Genomic DNA, 17,666 nt, shown 5'->3' with positions numbered 1-17,666 from the left:
AATATACTCTGTTACAATTAACCCACATGGGTATGTATTTCCAGACAGCCAAAAGCTAAAGCAAAAAGTATGCTCACAGTTTTTCATTCTAAAATTTCTACACCTCAAACAACAAACATTTATTTACCACACACTTATTTTTAATCATTTATTGACTGGGCAATTATCCATTGAGCATCTAGTAGGTGTCGGACTATATTAGACCAGGTATCAACAAGACTAACTAAGTGGTGATATCCATCCCTGAGAGCTTTGGCATACACTCACCAATCAAGGAGTTCTCCAACCAGTGGGAGACAATTCTCTTTCTTGCCTGCTAGTTTTCACTATTAAGGTTGTTAAATTCAGCTAAGCATAGTACAAAAATGTACTAGATGAAAGCAGTAGGATGCAAAAACATTTTGTTTTAGTTGTAATACAAGAAGCAGGGCTGGAATGGTTCAGTCTATCAGAATGAAGAGTTTAGCAACTGACTGGTTCATTCCCCACACCTAGTCAATAAGGACTGGAAGAAACAACTTCCAGGGTCACAGCAAAAGTCAGAGCCAAGTCTGGAAGACAACTCTTCATATACTTTAGTTATGATGATAATTAATCTCAGTGTCTTTACTAAAAATCATCTCAGGTGGCTAAACTAACTCAGCTGGGAGAACACTAGACTGAAGAAACACCTTATCATTTTAAATCAATCTTTATTTCTTACTAGAGTAATATGTAGTTATAGTGACTGGAGACTGGAGATTAACTCAAGTTCTCACCATAAAAGACGATAACTTGCCACCTCTTAGTTAAGATAAAGATAACAGGAAAATTAAGAAGGAAGTTTCAAAAAAGTTACCTGTGTTAATGACTTTAGGGATAGGATCAATTTCTTCATCTATAACAAAAGGCTCTGGCCTGGGGAAGACTTGTACATCAGCTGTTAGGTGGCCACACTTGAGAACAGCATGGAAAGGCGTATACGCCAGATCTATCAGTTTCCTAGAATATGTTACAGGGAACAGTGATAAGGCACATATACAAGAAATCTTTTTTTTTTATTAATTTATTTTTTATTTTATATGCATTGGTGTTTTGCCATGGGTGTCAGGTCCCCTGAAACTAGAGCTACAGACAGTTGTGACTGCCATGAGGGTGCTGGGAATTGAACCCGGGTCCTCTGGAAGAGCAGTCAGTGCTCTTAACCACTGAGCCATTTCTCCAGTCCTACAAGAAATCTTTAAACATTCAGATTTTGTTACTCTTTCCCACTGGTTCTAAGACTAAACCTGAGTATCTGTGACAGCAATACAAGCTGACATCTGTGATAAGCTTTCCAGGAAAGAAGGCCCGGACAATTTAACCTTTGAAACTGCTGAGCCATTCTAAAGGAAGTCAGTGTGGCACGCGTCATAGTCTTAGTCATGCCTAACTGAAAAAACGAGCCAACTTTTAAACTACTACTTCTAATCATTTTATCCAAGAAAGGGGCCCCTGAGGAAAATTTAATCACACAATCAGCAATAATAAAACAGATATTCCTCCTGGCTGTCATACTATAGTCTGTAAATATAAAGGAGAAAAAGCTTTACACATATACTCACCCAAACATAGACTGTACATTTTTCAAACACAGGGGGCCATCAATAGTAAAAATTTGCCCTTCACCATTGTTTAAGTCTATGAGTCGTTCAAGGCATTCCAAGGAATCAGTGCTCTGAAGCTGCAAGGCAAAAGAGATGACCCCTTTACCACTGCACAAATTACCAATCACTCAGTACACCAAGGCTAACACCATCATGACACCGGCAGGAAATGCCTGGGATGATTTTCTTAACAGAAAATGACAAAGAAATAACTACTATTTGACTCAAAAGCTACAAAAGAGTAAAGTAATAAAGAAATGTCACCAGAGGCCAGGTGATGGTGGTGGCGGTGGCGGCGGCGGCAGCGGCGGCGGCGGCGGCTCACGCCTTTAATCCCAGCACTCGTGAGGCAGAGGCAGAGGCAGATCTCTGTGAGTTTGAGGCCAGCCTGGTCTACAGTGTGAGTTCCAGGACAGGCACCAAAGCTACACAAAGAAACCCTGTCTCAAAAAAAAAAAAAGAAAAAAAAAAAAAAAAAAAAGAAATAACACCAGTAGCACCACTTCAGACAGGAGAATCAGAACCCCCCCCCCCAGGGAAGCTTGGCCAGGCTTTCCCCAGGACAGGAGAATCAGAACCCCCCAGGGAGGCCTGGCCAGCCTTTCCCCAGGAAGGTGTTCTAACCATCACCTATAGTTTTCCTTTCACTATGTAGCCCTGGCTGGCCTGGAACTTGCTATGAACACTGGGCTGGCTTCAAACTCGGAGATCCATTTGCCTCTCATCTACATTTGCCTCTCATCTACATTTTACAGAAAAAAAAAAACTGACGTGAAGAAAAGTTAAATAACCTTCTCAAATGGCAAAACTAAGAAGTCTAGCATTTAATAAAACATGTCTAAGAGTAACATTATTTTACTCCCTAAATTAAGGCATATATACTCTTTCAACATTTCTGCTAGAATGGATATAAGAATTCCTGGATAAGAGACATAATTAACCCCCCTGCCCCAAAAAAAACAAAAAAAAAAAACAAAAACAAAAAAAAAAAAAAACCCACCTAGATCCTCCACAACCCACCAGCAGGAAGAAAGTCAACCCCTGCTATGTTCCCAAGTTGGGTACCTCTGAATGTCAATAAGCATTTGAGATGCAGAGTCTTTTTATTCATCAATCCCCCGCCCCCCAGACAAGGTTTCTCTATGTAGCTTTGTGCCTTTCCTGGAACTCATTCTGTAGCCCAGGCTGGCCTTGAACTCACAGAGATCTGCCTCTGCCTTCCAAGTGCTGGGATTAAAGGCGTGTGTCACAACCACCTGGCCGCAGTCTTTTTAAATTATGAGCAGCTTCAGCTGAAACCAGTAGAGGCAATGGTATAGTGTATATAATACAGCATTCATCAAATGTATCAACCAAGATCAACATTTAACAATTAATCAAACTAAACATTTAATTTTAACATTAAACTTAACATTTAATCAAACTAAAAAGAGCTGAGTAAAAAGCATTACCTCCTCCAAGTTTGCCATGCACATGACATACAACTTAGATGGGAAAGGAAAGGGGAGTGGAAATCTGTTGCTCTCACTTCTTTGATTCTGAGTAGCTAGGGAATGTCGCAGTGACCCTCTGCCAATGCCAAGACAGCCATCAGTCACCAGAACAACCTGTAAAGACAGGAGGCTTGTATGTTAAATGTCATATTTATTATTTTCTTCCTTTTAAATTATTTCTGATTAAAGTATATTCTTAAAGTAGCTCTATTCTTGCTAGAAAGAAGCATGGGGAGGCTCTGTGGGGTGATAGAAACATTCTGTATGTTTTATACGTATAAGTTATCTTTTATTCTTTGAGGAGTTCAGACAAATAAATGTATTTTGCTCATATCCACTCTCTCAATCTCCTTTTCCATTTCTCCTCAGGCTACCCTCAAAACATTCTCAACTTGATTTCCTCCTTCTCTTCTCTATATATTTTAAAACCACCTGCTGAGTACAATTAGTGCTGCCTTTCTTCGTGAGTGTGGAGCCACCCCTGGAGCAGAGCAATCTACAAGGGCTACACCTCCAAGAAGAAGTTCCTTTCCCTCCCTCAGTAGTCATCAACTGCCAATATCTCCTCAGCTATGATGGGGCCTCCTGAGACCCTCCTTGATACACAGTGCAATTTTTACTAGTGTGGTCTTGTGCAGGTGACAATGACTACTGTGAATTCAGGAGTGGGATGTCATGTCATGTCCAGAGGACAGCATGTCACAGCATCCTCCCTATCTTCCAGCTCTTACATTCTTTCTTCAGCCTCTTCTCCAAGGTTCCCTGAACCTGGAGTGGGAGGTAGGTTGGAAACCTATCTTCATTAAAGTGGTGTTTACATAGGTATATGCATTTGTGAAATCAATAAACTGTGTATCTAAAATGTATACACTTTATTTCATTCAATTATTTTTGTTTTGTTTTTTAAAGACAGGGCCTCACTTTTTAGCTCTGGCTGACTTAGAATTCACTATGTAGACCAGGCTGGACTCTAACTCACAAAGATCTGTCTACCTCTATCTCCTGTGTGCTGGGAATAAAGGTGTGTACCACCACATTCAACTCTAGTCATTTTTTGAGTTTACCTTTGAACATTTAAAGGAAAAAAAGAATCATAGCCAATTTTCACTTAATAGATAAGGAATTAGTACTTAAGGCACTGGTCTAAGAAATGGTAAAACACATTGATATGTATCCCTAAAGGAAAAAGTCCAAAAATCTGAATTTTGCTACTTTATTTTAAAGACGATAAATCCTATTCTTGGTCAACTAAACAGACAACCACTTTAAAACCACATCTGGTGCTGTTACTTGTCCTCATTCTCAGTGTAAAAATATCTGTCAGGCTGTCTTGGCAGCAGTGAACAGGACCTTTAAAAAAAGGCCATGTTTAACTTGTAATTTGAAAAGGCCAAGAAAACCAACCTGAATAAGGTATCTGAAAAGCCATTTTCTCCTTTCCTACTGCCTGGGTGATAGTGAAGCCCTGGTGGACTTCCTAAGCATTCCAAAGGAGACTAATTTGGTTTTCTTTAGCCCAGTGGGTGGCTGTACCACGTGGGATACCAGCACCCGCACCGACTTCTACCATGAAATGCAGGATGGAGATCCCCTGGAAGGTTCTCATCTTTTGGGAAGACAGTCAATTGACTGCTAGGCAAGTTCTTCTTCTAGGAACCAACAATTTCTAAATAGTGTGATTTACTTCTTATACTAGCTTTTATAGGATGCTGGTGTGTGTGTGTGTGTGTGTTTATACATGCACATACATGACATACACATATGTGGAGTCGAGGACACCTTTATAGTCAGTTCTTTCTTTTCACCGTTACGAGGCTTCCGTGGACTGAACTCAGGTACCAGCTTCTGAAGCATAAGCACCTCCCCCACTGAGCCACCATCCACCAGCTACACACGCTGTTTTTAGGACAGATTTCAGGTAATGCCAAGTGAAACACTTCACTCAGATAATGAAGGTACAAGCCAGCTGTTCAAAATGTTGGTCAAAAAATTCCACATTTAAATAAATCTCATATTAACTGCTTGTAAAATCACCAATAACCATCATTTCTCAAAGAGTACGTTGGAGCTTATACACTTAGCAAGTCTAAATGGATTTAAGCCCTCTGACACAGTTCATCTCCAATTCAGGTTCTTCATTTCCCCCTTAAGAAACAAAACAAACAAAACAAAACATGTCTGCATGGTACAAAGGTCAAGCTCTTAAAATCAGTCCTGACCCCTCTGATCACTGAGGAGCAAATGAAACTGCTACCTGCTGACCACCAGTTCAGAGGATACTGACAAAAACCTTCATTTATTCAGTTGATTATTAGAAAATCAGACATTCATTTGAATATTCCAGGCATGCACATGGCACACAGATGTACGTACAGGCAAGGGAAATGATGCTTATAAAGTTATGTACTAACTGTTTTCCTGAAAAGAATTAACCAAAAGGCATTTGCTGTCTTCTTAAACATTTATTATCTCTTTATTATGTGTATGCCTGAGTGACTGCATGGGAATACATGCACCACGGGTGTGCCTGATGCCAGAGGAAGACAGAAGAAGGCATCCACCCACCAGATCTCCTGGAGCTGGAGTTACAGACAGTGGTGAGTTGCATTGTGGGTGCTGGAAGCCACAGTCCTCGGCACAACATCCACCTGTCTTTTCAGTCAACCTCTAGCCTTTCCTCACTGCCAAGCAACTTCAATCTTATAACTACTGTTGCTGGATTTTTAGTTATTATTATTTTTTTAAGATTTATTTATTTATGTATACAGCATGGATGACTGCAGGCCAGAAGAGGGCACCAGATCTCATTACAGATGGTTGTGAGCCACCATGTATGTGGCTGCTGGGAATTGAACTCAGGTCCTCTGGAAGAGCAGTCAGTACTCTTAACCTCTGAGCCATCTCTCCAGCCCCTTAATTATTTTATCTTATATGTATGAGTGTTTTGCCTATATGTATGTCTGTGCATCACATGTGTACACCTATATATATGTCTGTGCATCACATGTGTACACCTATATGTATGGTGCCCAAGGAAGGCAGAGGAGGGCATCAGAGCCCCCGAGACTGTAGTTACAGGAGGTTAGGAGCTGCCATGTTGTGCTGGGAATCAAACCCAGGTCCTCTGTAAGAGCAGCCAGTGCTGTTCATCACCCAGCACCCCCTCCCAGTCTTTCGTTTTATTTGTATAGATGTTTTGTCTGTATGTTTGTGTCCCATGTGCATGACTCATGCCATTGGATACTCTGGGATTGGGGTTACAGACAGTTATGAGCAGCCATGTGGGTGCTGGGAACTGAACCCAGGTCCTCTGGAAGAACAGCCAGTGCTCTTAACCGCTGAGCCATCTCTCCAGCCCCCTTGTTGTGTTTTTGTAAGACAAGGTCTCACTTGGTAGCATGGGCTAGTCTTGAACTGGTAATCTTCCAGCTTAGCCTCCTGAGCACTGGAATTATAGGTGTGTGTTATGTGCCTGGCTTTACACATTTACTGTGAATTAAAAAATAAAATACTAATTTGCCATTGATATTACTGAGGAATCTTGAACTGACCCTCTAATATAAAGTCACACATCATATACTGGGGCAAACTGACCAGAGGCCACAACCTAACCACTGTCTAGTTTTTAAAATAAAGCAACACAGCTATGCTCATTCACTTGTTATGCTATGGCTGCTGTCATACTATCCCTACAGAGTTGAGTGAGTGTTACAGAAATCTACAAAGCCTAAACACAGAAAAACTGAAGACTGCTACAATTTTCCTGTTGGTAGTATCTGTTTCCTCCTTTTTTTTTTTTTTTTTTTTTTTTTTTTTTTTTTTTTTTTTTGGTTTTTCGAGACAGGGTTTCTCTGTCTAGTTTTGGTGCCTGCCCTGGATCTCACTCAGTAGCCCAGGCTGGCCTCGAACTCACAGAGATCCGCCTGCCTCTGCCTCCCAAGTGCTAGGATCAAAGGCCTGCCCCACCGCTGCCTGGCTGTTTTCTCCTTTTAAATATGCCACTACTTCTCAAAGTATCTGTTTACACCAGACATCTAATTAATTATCTTTCCTGTTGCTACTCTGCTTTGATTGATGCTTATATGGAACCACTATGGGCTTCACAAAAGGAGCAAGACAATTTTAGATACTTTTTTCTCCACTTCCACAGTTTCCAGTTGGGACAGTTAGAAGCTTGCTGACTACATACTACACTGAAGTAATGAAGAAAGACCAGATTGTCCTGATGTTTACAGTCACCACTCAGAATTACAGTTACCCTCTCCAGGGAGGGCAGTTCTCACACTCTCCTGTGAGCGCTCTCTTCTACAAATGGCACTGCTTTGTAGTGAGTCAGTTTACTTTGCTTCCCTTGAGGCGGAACTGTGCGGCTTCATAGGCACAGTAGCACGATGTAGGATTAGTGTGATGAACTAGGGTGATCCAGAGCCCTTTTTAAACACCCATGGTGTAAAATATAGTTCCTGGAATGATGAAGCTGTGTCATCTGCCAGCGAAATGAGCTAAAGAAAACTAAAGCACTCAGCAGTTGATGCTTTTTAACTTAGCGTGATGAGAAAGAATTGATTGTTACCTGGCAAGGAATTGCTCCACCCCATTCTTGCTGGACAATATTGCAAACACCAACTAAGGCAGACTCCAAGCAGGTTTTGTCATAATCATCCATGTTACTCAGTGCTTCCTTGTAGAATAAAAGATACAAGTGCTTACTGTTCTTTATTGTTTGTTATTAGAAAACAAATTATTCAAAGCATACTTGCTACACAGGGTACACTAAGCCTCTGAGAGCCCCAAGGGACAGGTTCTTTTAAGAAAAAGAGTTTCTCACCTATAAAGGATAGTTAAATTAGCTTTCTTCATTTTGTCCTCCCATCAGGTGAGGGGGCAGTCCTATGTCTGTGTCTCAGTGGACTGAACACCGAAGTCAAGAACTGAACATCACAAAAATGTCAACTGTATTGAACATTAACCACATCTTTTTTGTTGTTGTTTGGTTTGGTTTTTTGAGACAGGGTTTCTCTGTGTAGCCCTGGCTGTCCTGGAACTTGCTCTGTAGACAAGGCTGGCCTTGAACTCAGAGATCTGCCTGCTTCTGCCTCCCAAGCACTAGGATTAAATGTGTGAGCCACCACCTCGCAGCCATTAATCACATCGTAAACATCATTTCCAGCACTTATGTACACTTGGCCATCATGTACATTTATACCTCTTTTAAATAAGGAAGCCAAGATACAGAACGATTAAGTAACTTTCTCATGAGGAGAGGGGGCAGAACCCGCATATGAATCCAAGCAGCCTGACTTCAGAGTTCCAGATCTTAATTACGACTTCTCAATTCCATACACAGCAATTCTTCAAATTTCAAAACTTCTGAATATCAAAATCCTTAAGCTTAATCATTTGTAAGAAATTAGGAAAAGCCAGGTATGGTGATGCATATCTGTAATGCCAGTACTCAAGAGGATGAGAAATACTGAGAACTGGAGGTCTGCCTGGGTCCTACAAAAGACCCCGTCTCAAATCCCCCCAAAGTGATCTAATACAATTGGAAGAAAAAATAAAATAAAATGGGAGCTAAAAATGGAACACCTTAACAAAAATTTTTTTTACATATATATTTTAAAACTATTTATTTTGTGTGTATTTGTATATATGATGCGCACCATGTACATGCAGGCGCCCTCAGGCGCGTCAAATTTCCTGAAACTAGTTACAGACAGTTGTGAGCTGCTATTTGGGTGCTGGGAACAGAACCCAGTTCCTTTGCGTGAGCAGTAAGTGCTACTAAGTACTCTTAACTGCTGAGCCATTTCTCCAGCCCCATTTCAGTGTGTGTGTGTGTGTGTGTGTGTGTAAAATTCAAGCTAAAATGATCCTTGCTTCCTAACTTGCCTAACTACCATTTAAACTATTCAGTTTAATTCCACAAATAGACTACTCAATGAGGACAAGGTACTATGTTAAGCACCTTGGAAATATTAATGATTTAAAGATGTCAGAAAATAAATTCTTTAGCATACCACAGAAAAGCCTTGAAGATAATAGCTACTGGCCAAGGTTTAAAAAGTGTATCTTGGGCCTGGCAGTGGTGGTGGTGGTGGTGGTGGTGGTGGTGGTGGTGGTGGTGGTGGTGGTGGTGGTGGTGGTGGTGGTGGTGGTGGTGGTGCACGCCTTTAATCCCAGCATATGGGAGGCAGAGGCAGGTGGATCTCTGTGAGTTCAAGGCCAACCTAGTCTACAAAGCTAGTTCCAGGACAGCCAAGGCTACATAGAAAAATCCTGTCTCAAAAAAAAAAAAAAAAAAAAAGAAAAAAGAAAAAGAAAGTGTATCTTGGTATCTGTAACTCAAAGCTAACTGTCACAGCGTAAATATAATTTTGAATTTTTATAATAATGATTTAAAAAAATGAGGATGGGCTACTTTTCAGTTCCTTAAGTTTTATGGGAAGGCAGAAAAAAGTTTGGATATAAAGATGCTGAATTTTAGCATACAGAGCACTATCCTCAGATTCCAGAAAACCCAGAGAAGAAAATAAAGCACATCCCTACCCCATGGCTCTGCAGAGGAAAGACCTTGTGAATCTTGTTTGCAGTTACAGTCTGCATACCTACATACTCAGGAAACAATTCTACAGTCACAATACTGTTATCTCCCAGGAAATTTGGGCTCTGTCAAAAAGTATCGACAATAACTGATTCCTGTGAGTACCTGTAGGGTGTTGTAATCTCTTGTGAAGGGGACCATCAGCTCCCAGAGTGATGAAAAAACCACCAGTGCTGTAAATTCAAGCTTGTAGTTTGTGGCCATGTGTTCAAATAGCATTGTCAAGCCGTGGGCAGCCAGGTGCTTCCGCTGGTATTCCTCAGAGCCCTCGACAGACACAGGTCGGGTCATGGAAAGGGACACATCCATTACCACCACAGTGGGCATGATGGAATAATTCTAGCACTCCCTCTCAGAACAGAGAGCCAGCTACAACCAGAGAAATGCTGTGGAGAAGAAATAAGGTCTTACATATCTTGGGAAGGAAAGGTTTTTTCAATACCATTTGAACTCATTTCCTAGAAATATATGGAGGTGAGCCCCACAGAATTAAAGAAGCCTAGTTCACCGTGAGGGTCTCTCCTGGGTACACCCATTGAGCAGCCAAGACTCTGGGACACTAGATGCAGCAACGCATTAAACTCAGGTAGTCCTTGATCCCACACTTTCTGGTTTTACACAACTTAATAAAGACTCCGACATCAACTCCTTAATTGATTGTGAACACCTCCAGCCATCCTGTGCTATGTACTACCTGACAACTGACTGTTCGTTTTTGCTGCTATCTTGATGAAGACTACAGCATTAGTGCAAGTGTTTAATTCCTTTGTGGCTTGGTGCCTTTGTTTTAGGAAAAGAAAAATTAAAGAATTTGTACGAAAGTTAAAATTTCCCCATGCAAATGTATAAAAGAGCAAAAACATAACAATGGGAGAAAGAAAGAGCTCTTTAAGATCATGGAGTAAGATCAGTGTGGAGAAAATGCCTCTGTTCATCAGAATAACGTTCCCAGACACACAGATAGACTGCTGGCTCTCTCTACATCTGCAGATGCAATAATGTTATAGAGCTATAATAAATGACACAGATTTAGGAAATATTTATGTATAAAGAATGAGTCTTTTAAAAAGCAGTTCACAATACATGTGTGTGTGTGCCTGAATGCATGTGTGTGTGTGTGTGTGTGTGTGTGTGTGTGTGTGTGTGTGTATGTATGTATTACATGTGAATTCATAAAAATCACACTGTAGGCCAGGCATGGTGGCATTGATCCAGGCTTTAATCCAAGCACCTGAGAGGTAGATTTGTGAGTTCCAGGCCAGTTTGGACTACATAGTGGGTTCCAAAACAGCCAGGGCTCTATAGTAAGACTCTATCTCAAATAATAAAAACTTAAAATTACATTGTAAGCCACTGTAATCCTGGCCCTCAGGAGGTGGAGACAGGAGGATCAGAATTCCAAGGTCATTATTAGCTACTGAGGTGCTTGAGGCCAGTGTGAGCTATATGAAACCCTGTCTCAAGAGACTGAACTAAGAAAAATCACATTGCATATATTATACACAATTAGGGCAGATTCAACAGGTTCAAAATTTAGTGTTTACTAATTTAACAAGGGGCAGACTTCCTGTTAGGTACATGCCCAACTATAAATGTGTGACATTCCTTTTCTAAGTAGGTTGTTGGAAACTCAGCACATATTGGGTCTTGGAAACAATGTTATATGTAAGGGTTAGGGACTCAGATCAAACAGGAAAAGCCTTTTTACCACATAATGGCCATAGATACATCTCAAATATTGTAACATCTCATGTATCCAATACCAATAAAGTTAATTCAGAGAAAAGAATTACTTTTTCAGACTCTCCTAGGCATCTAAAATGTTAAGACAGTCTGAAGGGAAATTAAAAGAAAAATTCATTTAGTTTTACTCAGTGTGTGTCTGTGTGAGTGCATGCGACGTGGGAGCAGGATTCAGCAGAATCCAGAGTAGAGTACTGAATTCCCTGGAGGTGGAGTCACAGGTGCTTGGGAGCTGCCTGCCTGATGTGGGTGCTGAGAACTAAAGTCAGGTACTCTAGAAGTGCCGCTCTTAACCCATGAACCACTCCAGCCCCTGAAAGAGAAATTAAACATGCATCCCTCTCTCTGCCTCACTAAACAATGTGTGCTAAACGTAGTCACCCTTTGGGAGATGACATGACCTCACCACCCAGCACATTACTGCCCTGTTTTGCTACATACTAGCATTTTTCTAAGTCCATGCTGCAGAACTCTGTTCTGAAGAGAAGCTCCAAGAAAATTGAGTTCAGAGCTGCATTAACGAGCTAAGGGCAAGGATCACAACAGTTTGCTTACTAATGTCTACTCAGAGTTACATCGGGCACATAGTAGGTGCTCAACAAATATCTAATCATAACTAATGAACTGCTCCTAATAACAACAATCAACATTAATTCATTAGCAAAATACATTATAAAATTTAACTGTGGACACAGAGTTACATTTCCTTTCTTCTATTTTAGCAGAGACACCAGGAATTCCTGCACTTTGTTCAGGTATAGTTTATCTGGCTCTTGTGGTCACATTTATGCATGTAGACCTTTATGCTTTTTAAAAGCTGGAGATCACGGAGAATACTACCCTCACCTCTTAAGAGAATGGGAAAAGGTTTACTCGGATGAGGTATCAACCAGCACTTGCAGCCCATGAAATCTGCTGTTAGCACTGCAATGGGTGACCACAGCTGTCAGTCTGGCCTTCTCTGAAGACACCTGAGAAGCTGGCTCTTTCTCCTGACTGATGCATTTGTGTCAGGACCCAAGTGCACTTCCTCAGCCGTGGCCAACTGGTGGCAATCCAATTTTGTACTCAGATTGTAAGCACTGGGATAAACGAAAGAATGGAATGTTCCTGAAGGTTGGTTCACTCAAGTAGTCTGGACCTAGTTAAAAATTAAAAAAGAAAAGAAAAATTAAACCTCTATCTACTAGCCTAGCATTTTGAGATAACACGGTATTTTTCACTTGGATTGGCTCTGATCTTCAAGTTTCCCCACACAGCCCTCTGCCTTTTCAAATAGGTACCATTTTACAGACAACTAAGGGTCTTCTTTCTCCCGGACAGACTACTCCCGATGATATTCCCTCACCACCTGACCGCTCTAAAAGCCATCAACTATATAGTTAGTTCTACGCTGGAGGGGATAATTAGCCCGCTCGCTGCATTTCGTTCTCAAGAGTCTCGCTCCCAAAACTTGATTCCACCTCGGTTTTCCTGTCACCCTGACTTGCCCTATGAGTTCCTGAGTTCTCAGGTGATCATATCTCTGAATGAACGGCCGGAAACACAGCATCTTTCATATGAATTGCAACTTGGAGAATAGACTTTTACCTTTAAAACGAGCCCAAAACATGTGTTGGGGAAAGAGGAGACGAAACTCCCCGGGGCCAGGGACGGAAGTCTGTCAGGGGAAGAGGGAACACAGGAGGCTTGGCCCCGGCGCGAAATCCCGCTGTTTCCCAGAGCCGCGCCGAAGCCCCGGGCCACACGGAAGGGAGGCCGGGAGCAGGCCCTGGAGCCGGCGCCCAGAGACGGCCACCCCGCGGGGACGGCAGCGGAGGCCGGTCCCCCGCCCGCTGCTGCTTCTCCTTCACGCCTTCCCCCGTAACCCCAACCAGCAACGACACACAAGCCTCCCGCCGCTGCTTCCCGGACTTACCCGGAGCTCATCGTCAGCCTCGGTCCCTCCGCCTAAACCTTCCGCCCGCGCGCCACAGCCAGAACTTAAGGGCCGCGCCACACAAGGGAACCCGGAGCCGGCGGACGGCGCGGGCTGGGCGGGGCTTCCAGACCGCGGGAGCCGGGCTGTAGCTCGGCTGGGACGCTGAGGGGCGCATCTTTCCCCGCCTCATGCCCACAGAGCCCAGTTTCCGCAGAGGCTGAGCCTTGCCGGCTTCTGGACCTTTCCTCCATTCTCCATTTGCTTCCCCCCATTTACCTCGGCCTCGCTTTCTCTGTAGATCCCTCCTGGCCAGTCTCCGACTCATTCTGTCATAGCTTCTTTTCTTCCGAATTCATTCTCAAGCACATCCTCTGCACGGTAGACAGAACGCTCTTCCTACTCTTAAAAACTGTAATTCCGGGCTGAGTGCTCAGACTGTAAGCACCTGGCTGACATGAGCCTAATTTGCATTGAGATCTGGGTCCCCCTCAGGACATACGCCCATGTTATTTCCCTACCCTGTCTTTGAGACAGACAGAGGCGTGGCTCAGTTATTGCTTCCGTGCCTAAGGTGTGCTGAGGGATTTTGCATTTAGGCGTCCTCTAAGGTTTGTGGGCCCCTGCCTGCTCCTCTGTCCACCGGATGTCTTCAGCATAGTATATGCCTCAGGGAGGTTCTTGGGGGATTGGGGGGGTGAGGTGGGCAAAAAGTGACTTGCTGGGGTGCAGAAATGCCAGTTAGTGGCAGGCCTGAATGGATGCCAACAGGGTAGTTATGGTTCAAAGAGCAAAACTTCACAACATCAATTACAAGTGGGGACACAGAGCTCCCTAGAAGGCCTTAAGCGTATGACTTTTTCTTTTTAGCTTGTGGGTTGCAAGTGGGATAAGGAAGGAAGACTCTTAGAACTGACTTGTCACAGCCTGTTCTGTGAGAGAGTGTGGGTCTAGTTGCTGGTTGTTCTTTCCTGTTTCCTCTTTATATTGGAGGTGGCAGAGAAAGCAACCTCAGGCTCTGGGAATATCTTCACCAATATCAAGGCGCATGGCCTGCAGACTTAGCTCCTGTTTGCTTCAGAATATCTTGCCTCAATGTGGCTAGCCTCAACTGCTCAAAGACCTTGTTATGTTTAAGCAGGCATGGGGTTCTAGGTAAGTAAGACTACAGCCTGACTATTTAGCCATATTTTCTAATCTCCCGCTTTTGGGAAGGATCTGGCCAAGACTTTCCAGGCAGAGGAGTTATCTATCTAGTTGCCCAGTGTGGTCATGACTCAGCTATGGGTTACTGTCCTAGGCCAGCTTAGAGACATGATCTGGGTTATTACCTTCAAGTCTAAACTTAAGTTTATTAGTTTGCTCATTAGTAATGATCTGATGGGTGATCAGATTTTTGCTGGCCTAGTTCTGCTGAACAACTGGCTTTTCAGAGACTTAGAAAGGAAAAGATCAGTTTATTAAAAATTGATGATAAAAGACAGAACTATCAAGAGGAAACCATGACAACCAATACATATTTTGGAGATTTTTCCTTTTTAGTGGAGCCCCATTAAAAATCAGAAGGTTGCTGGGTGGTGGTGGTGCATGCCTTTAATCCCAGCACTCGGGAGGCAGAGGCAGGTGGATCTCTGTGAGTTCGAGGCCAGCCTGAACTACAGAGTGAGTTCCAGGAAAGGCTCCAAAGCTACACAGAGAAACCCTGTTTTGAAAAAAAAAAAAAATCAGAAGATTTTTCTGTGAATGTAAAATCAGAGAGCACTGATAGAAAGAGTCAAAGGGGACGCCTCTCAAGCCTTAGCTGACTGACAAGTCTCTTTTCCCACCCTAACTGTCCCCGGTCTTTACATGTCCCACACATACTTTAAAGGAAATCAATAAATACCATTCCTTTGTAATACCTCGCCTCCTTGTTTCCTGATTTGAAACAGTAAACTGCTGAGACACAGGCCTTGAAAGGTAGAGTGCTTTGGTCAGAGTGTGGTGAAGAGGACATTAGTGACCACTACTGAGCTTCTCTCAGGGGCTGGGATTTAGGGCTCACAGGGAGTGTCCCAGTTTTTCCAGGGGCACTTGTTGAAAGTGTAGTTTTCTGTACTGTGTGAACTGAACTGGAGTTTCATGGTTTGTCCACTAAGTTCCCAAGATGAGTTTTTCATCTACAAAGAGAAGGGTAAATAACAAGCACAGAGAAATGGGAAGACAGGGAGAGGGCCCGCTTCCGTTTCCATCCTTCCTGACTGTCTTACACAGCAGTGCTGGCCCAGATCCTTTATCTTCCTTCCTGCTGCCTCTAGCCTGGCCCCGACCCACTTTTAAGTCTTGTCCAAGCTCCATGCTCGTCCCTTTTGTCCAGTTCTTCATCCCACTGTTTCCCCAAAGTCTAGTGAAATATGTGATATGAGCCGGGCGGTGGTGGCGCACGCCTTTAATCCCAGCACTCGGGAGGCAGAGGCAGGCGGATCTCTGTGAGTTCGAGGCCAGCCTGGGCTACCAAGTGAGTTCCAGGAAAGGCATAAAGCTACGTAGAGAAACCCTGTCTCGAAAAACCAAAAAAAAAAAAAAAGAAAGAAAGAAATATGTGATATGACCCTTCTCTTAAAAAAAAAAACTATTCAAGAAATTTTCTGGAGGAGGAGATGTAGCTCAACTGGTAGAGCGCTTGCTTAGTGTGCACAAAGCCCTGGGTTTGGGGCACAACAGTCCTCATAAACAAGGCTTGGGGTACTCTCCTGGAATCCCAGTACTCAAGAAGTGAAAGCGGGGTGTGTGTGTGTGTGTGTGTCAGAAATTCAATTACATATGGACTTCTTAGCTTCAAGACCAGTCTGGGTTACATGAAACCCATCTTTAAAAAAAAAATCAAGCATGGTGCTGTATACACCTTTAATTCCAGCACTTGGGGGACAAAATACACAGATCTCTGGTTTCCAAGAAAGCCTAGTCTACATGTTGAGTTCAGGCTAGCCAGGGGTACATAGTGAGACCTCCTCCTCCCCCCCAAAAAAGAAAAAGACGAGAAACACGAAGATGGAGAAATAGCTTAACAAATCCCTCTTCACCCAGTTTCTACTCTTAACTCAATCTTCACTCTCATTTAAATCTCAACCTACCTCTTCCCAACATAATATTTGGAGATCCCAGATAGCATAACATTTTGTCCAGAAATATTTTAGTATCTATCTCTAAAACATAAGAACTTTTGTTTTAGAGTGTGTGTGTGTGTGTGTGTGTGTGTGTGTGTGTGTGTGTGTGTGTGTGTGTGTGTGGTGAATGCATGTTCTTATGAGTGCATGTGGAGTTGAGGCCCAAGGGTGATGTCAGGAATCTTCCTCAGTTGGTCCCCACCTTATTCTTTTTGAGGTATGGTCTCTCAGTCAAGTACAGAGCTCATCATTTGGCTAGTCTGCTAGGCAGCTTGCTCAGAGGATCCCATCTTCATCTTACAGAGGAGAGAAGAGCAGCAGAGACCAGCAGGGGTGTCAGATCCCCTGGGACTGGAGTTATAGATGGCTGTGAGCTGCCACGTGGGTATTGAGAACCAATCCCTGTCCTCTGGGAAACCAGCCAGCGTTTTTAACCACTGAGCCATCTCTCCAGATCCCCTAAAGTAAGAACTTAAAAAAAAGCATAATTATACTACTGCTATCACATTTAAAATAACTAGCAATAAATCTCTAATATTTGTAAGTCAACTTTCAAATATCCAGTAATCTCATGCATTTCACTTTTTTTTAAAATGTTTTGTTTCTTTGGATCATGATCTGATTAATACCGAAACAATGAAATCTTTGTGTGCATGATGTATATACATGTTTGTGTGTGAGCGCACAGATGGGTGGAGATCCGACTTTGACATAGGATGTCTTCCTCAGTGACCCTCCATGTAAATTTTTGGGGATGGTGTCATTCACTGAACTTGGAGCTCACTGGTTGGCAAAACTGACCGATTAGTGAGCTCCCGGAAGACATATACCTGTGCGGTCTCTCCAGTTCCGGAGTCACAGACTTGTATTATCACGTTGTCTTTTTATATTGGTGCTGGGGATCCAAATCTGGGTCCCTCATGTTTGTACAGCAGCCACTTGACAGCCAACTACCCAGCCCCAAACGCTGAAACTGTTGCTGTGCCTTTGCAGACTCTAACTCTAGGTTTCCCCTCTGTGTCTCTTTTCCTGTGCGAGGAGCTTCACGAAGACACTGGGGCCTCTTTCTTTTCATTGCTCTCACATCCCCTTTCAGCCTCTTCCAGAGCATTTGAGAAAGCGACAAAGCTTCTCTCT

General features: G+C 42.9%; 1 protein-coding gene across 4 annotated transcripts in view; it reads right to left on the bottom strand.

Moving 5' to 3' along the window:
• Ints14 (integrator complex subunit 14) overlaps nucleotides 1-13,502 on the bottom strand; it is a 29,474-nt gene extending 15,972 nt beyond the window's left edge. The window contains exons 1-7 of one of the 4 annotated variants that reach the window (XM_015998030.3): nucleotides 13,384-13,502; nucleotides 12,312-12,606; nucleotides 9,828-10,108; nucleotides 7,692-7,799; nucleotides 3,077-3,232; nucleotides 1,584-1,702; nucleotides 839-981 (exon numbers count right to left, since the gene is read on the bottom strand). In XM_015998030.3, coding sequence (XP_015853516.1) covers nucleotides 839-981; nucleotides 1,584-1,702; nucleotides 3,077-3,232; nucleotides 7,692-7,799; nucleotides 9,828-10,049 — 748 coding nt within the window. In that variant the 5' untranslated portion in view covers nucleotides 10,050-10,108; nucleotides 12,312-12,606; nucleotides 13,384-13,502. Of the gene's footprint in view, nucleotides 1-838; nucleotides 982-1,583; nucleotides 1,703-3,076; nucleotides 3,233-7,691; nucleotides 7,800-9,827; nucleotides 10,109-12,311; nucleotides 12,607-13,055 lie in introns of all 4 variants that reach the window. The other 3 variants (XM_076576518.1, XM_006979342.4, XM_015998033.3) reach the window with 3 other exon arrangements.
• Nucleotides 13,503-17,666: the final 4,164 nt, after the last annotated feature.

The sequence above is a fragment of the Peromyscus maniculatus genome, chromosome 7 (assembly GCF_049852395.1).
Source record: "Peromyscus maniculatus bairdii isolate BWxNUB_F1_BW_parent chromosome 7, HU_Pman_BW_mat_3.1, whole genome shotgun sequence".
Lineage (NCBI taxonomy): Eukaryota > Metazoa > Chordata > Mammalia > Rodentia > Cricetidae > Peromyscus > Peromyscus maniculatus.
Note: the sequence above shows the minus strand (reverse complement) of the source record. Positions and strands in the feature narration are given on the sequence as shown.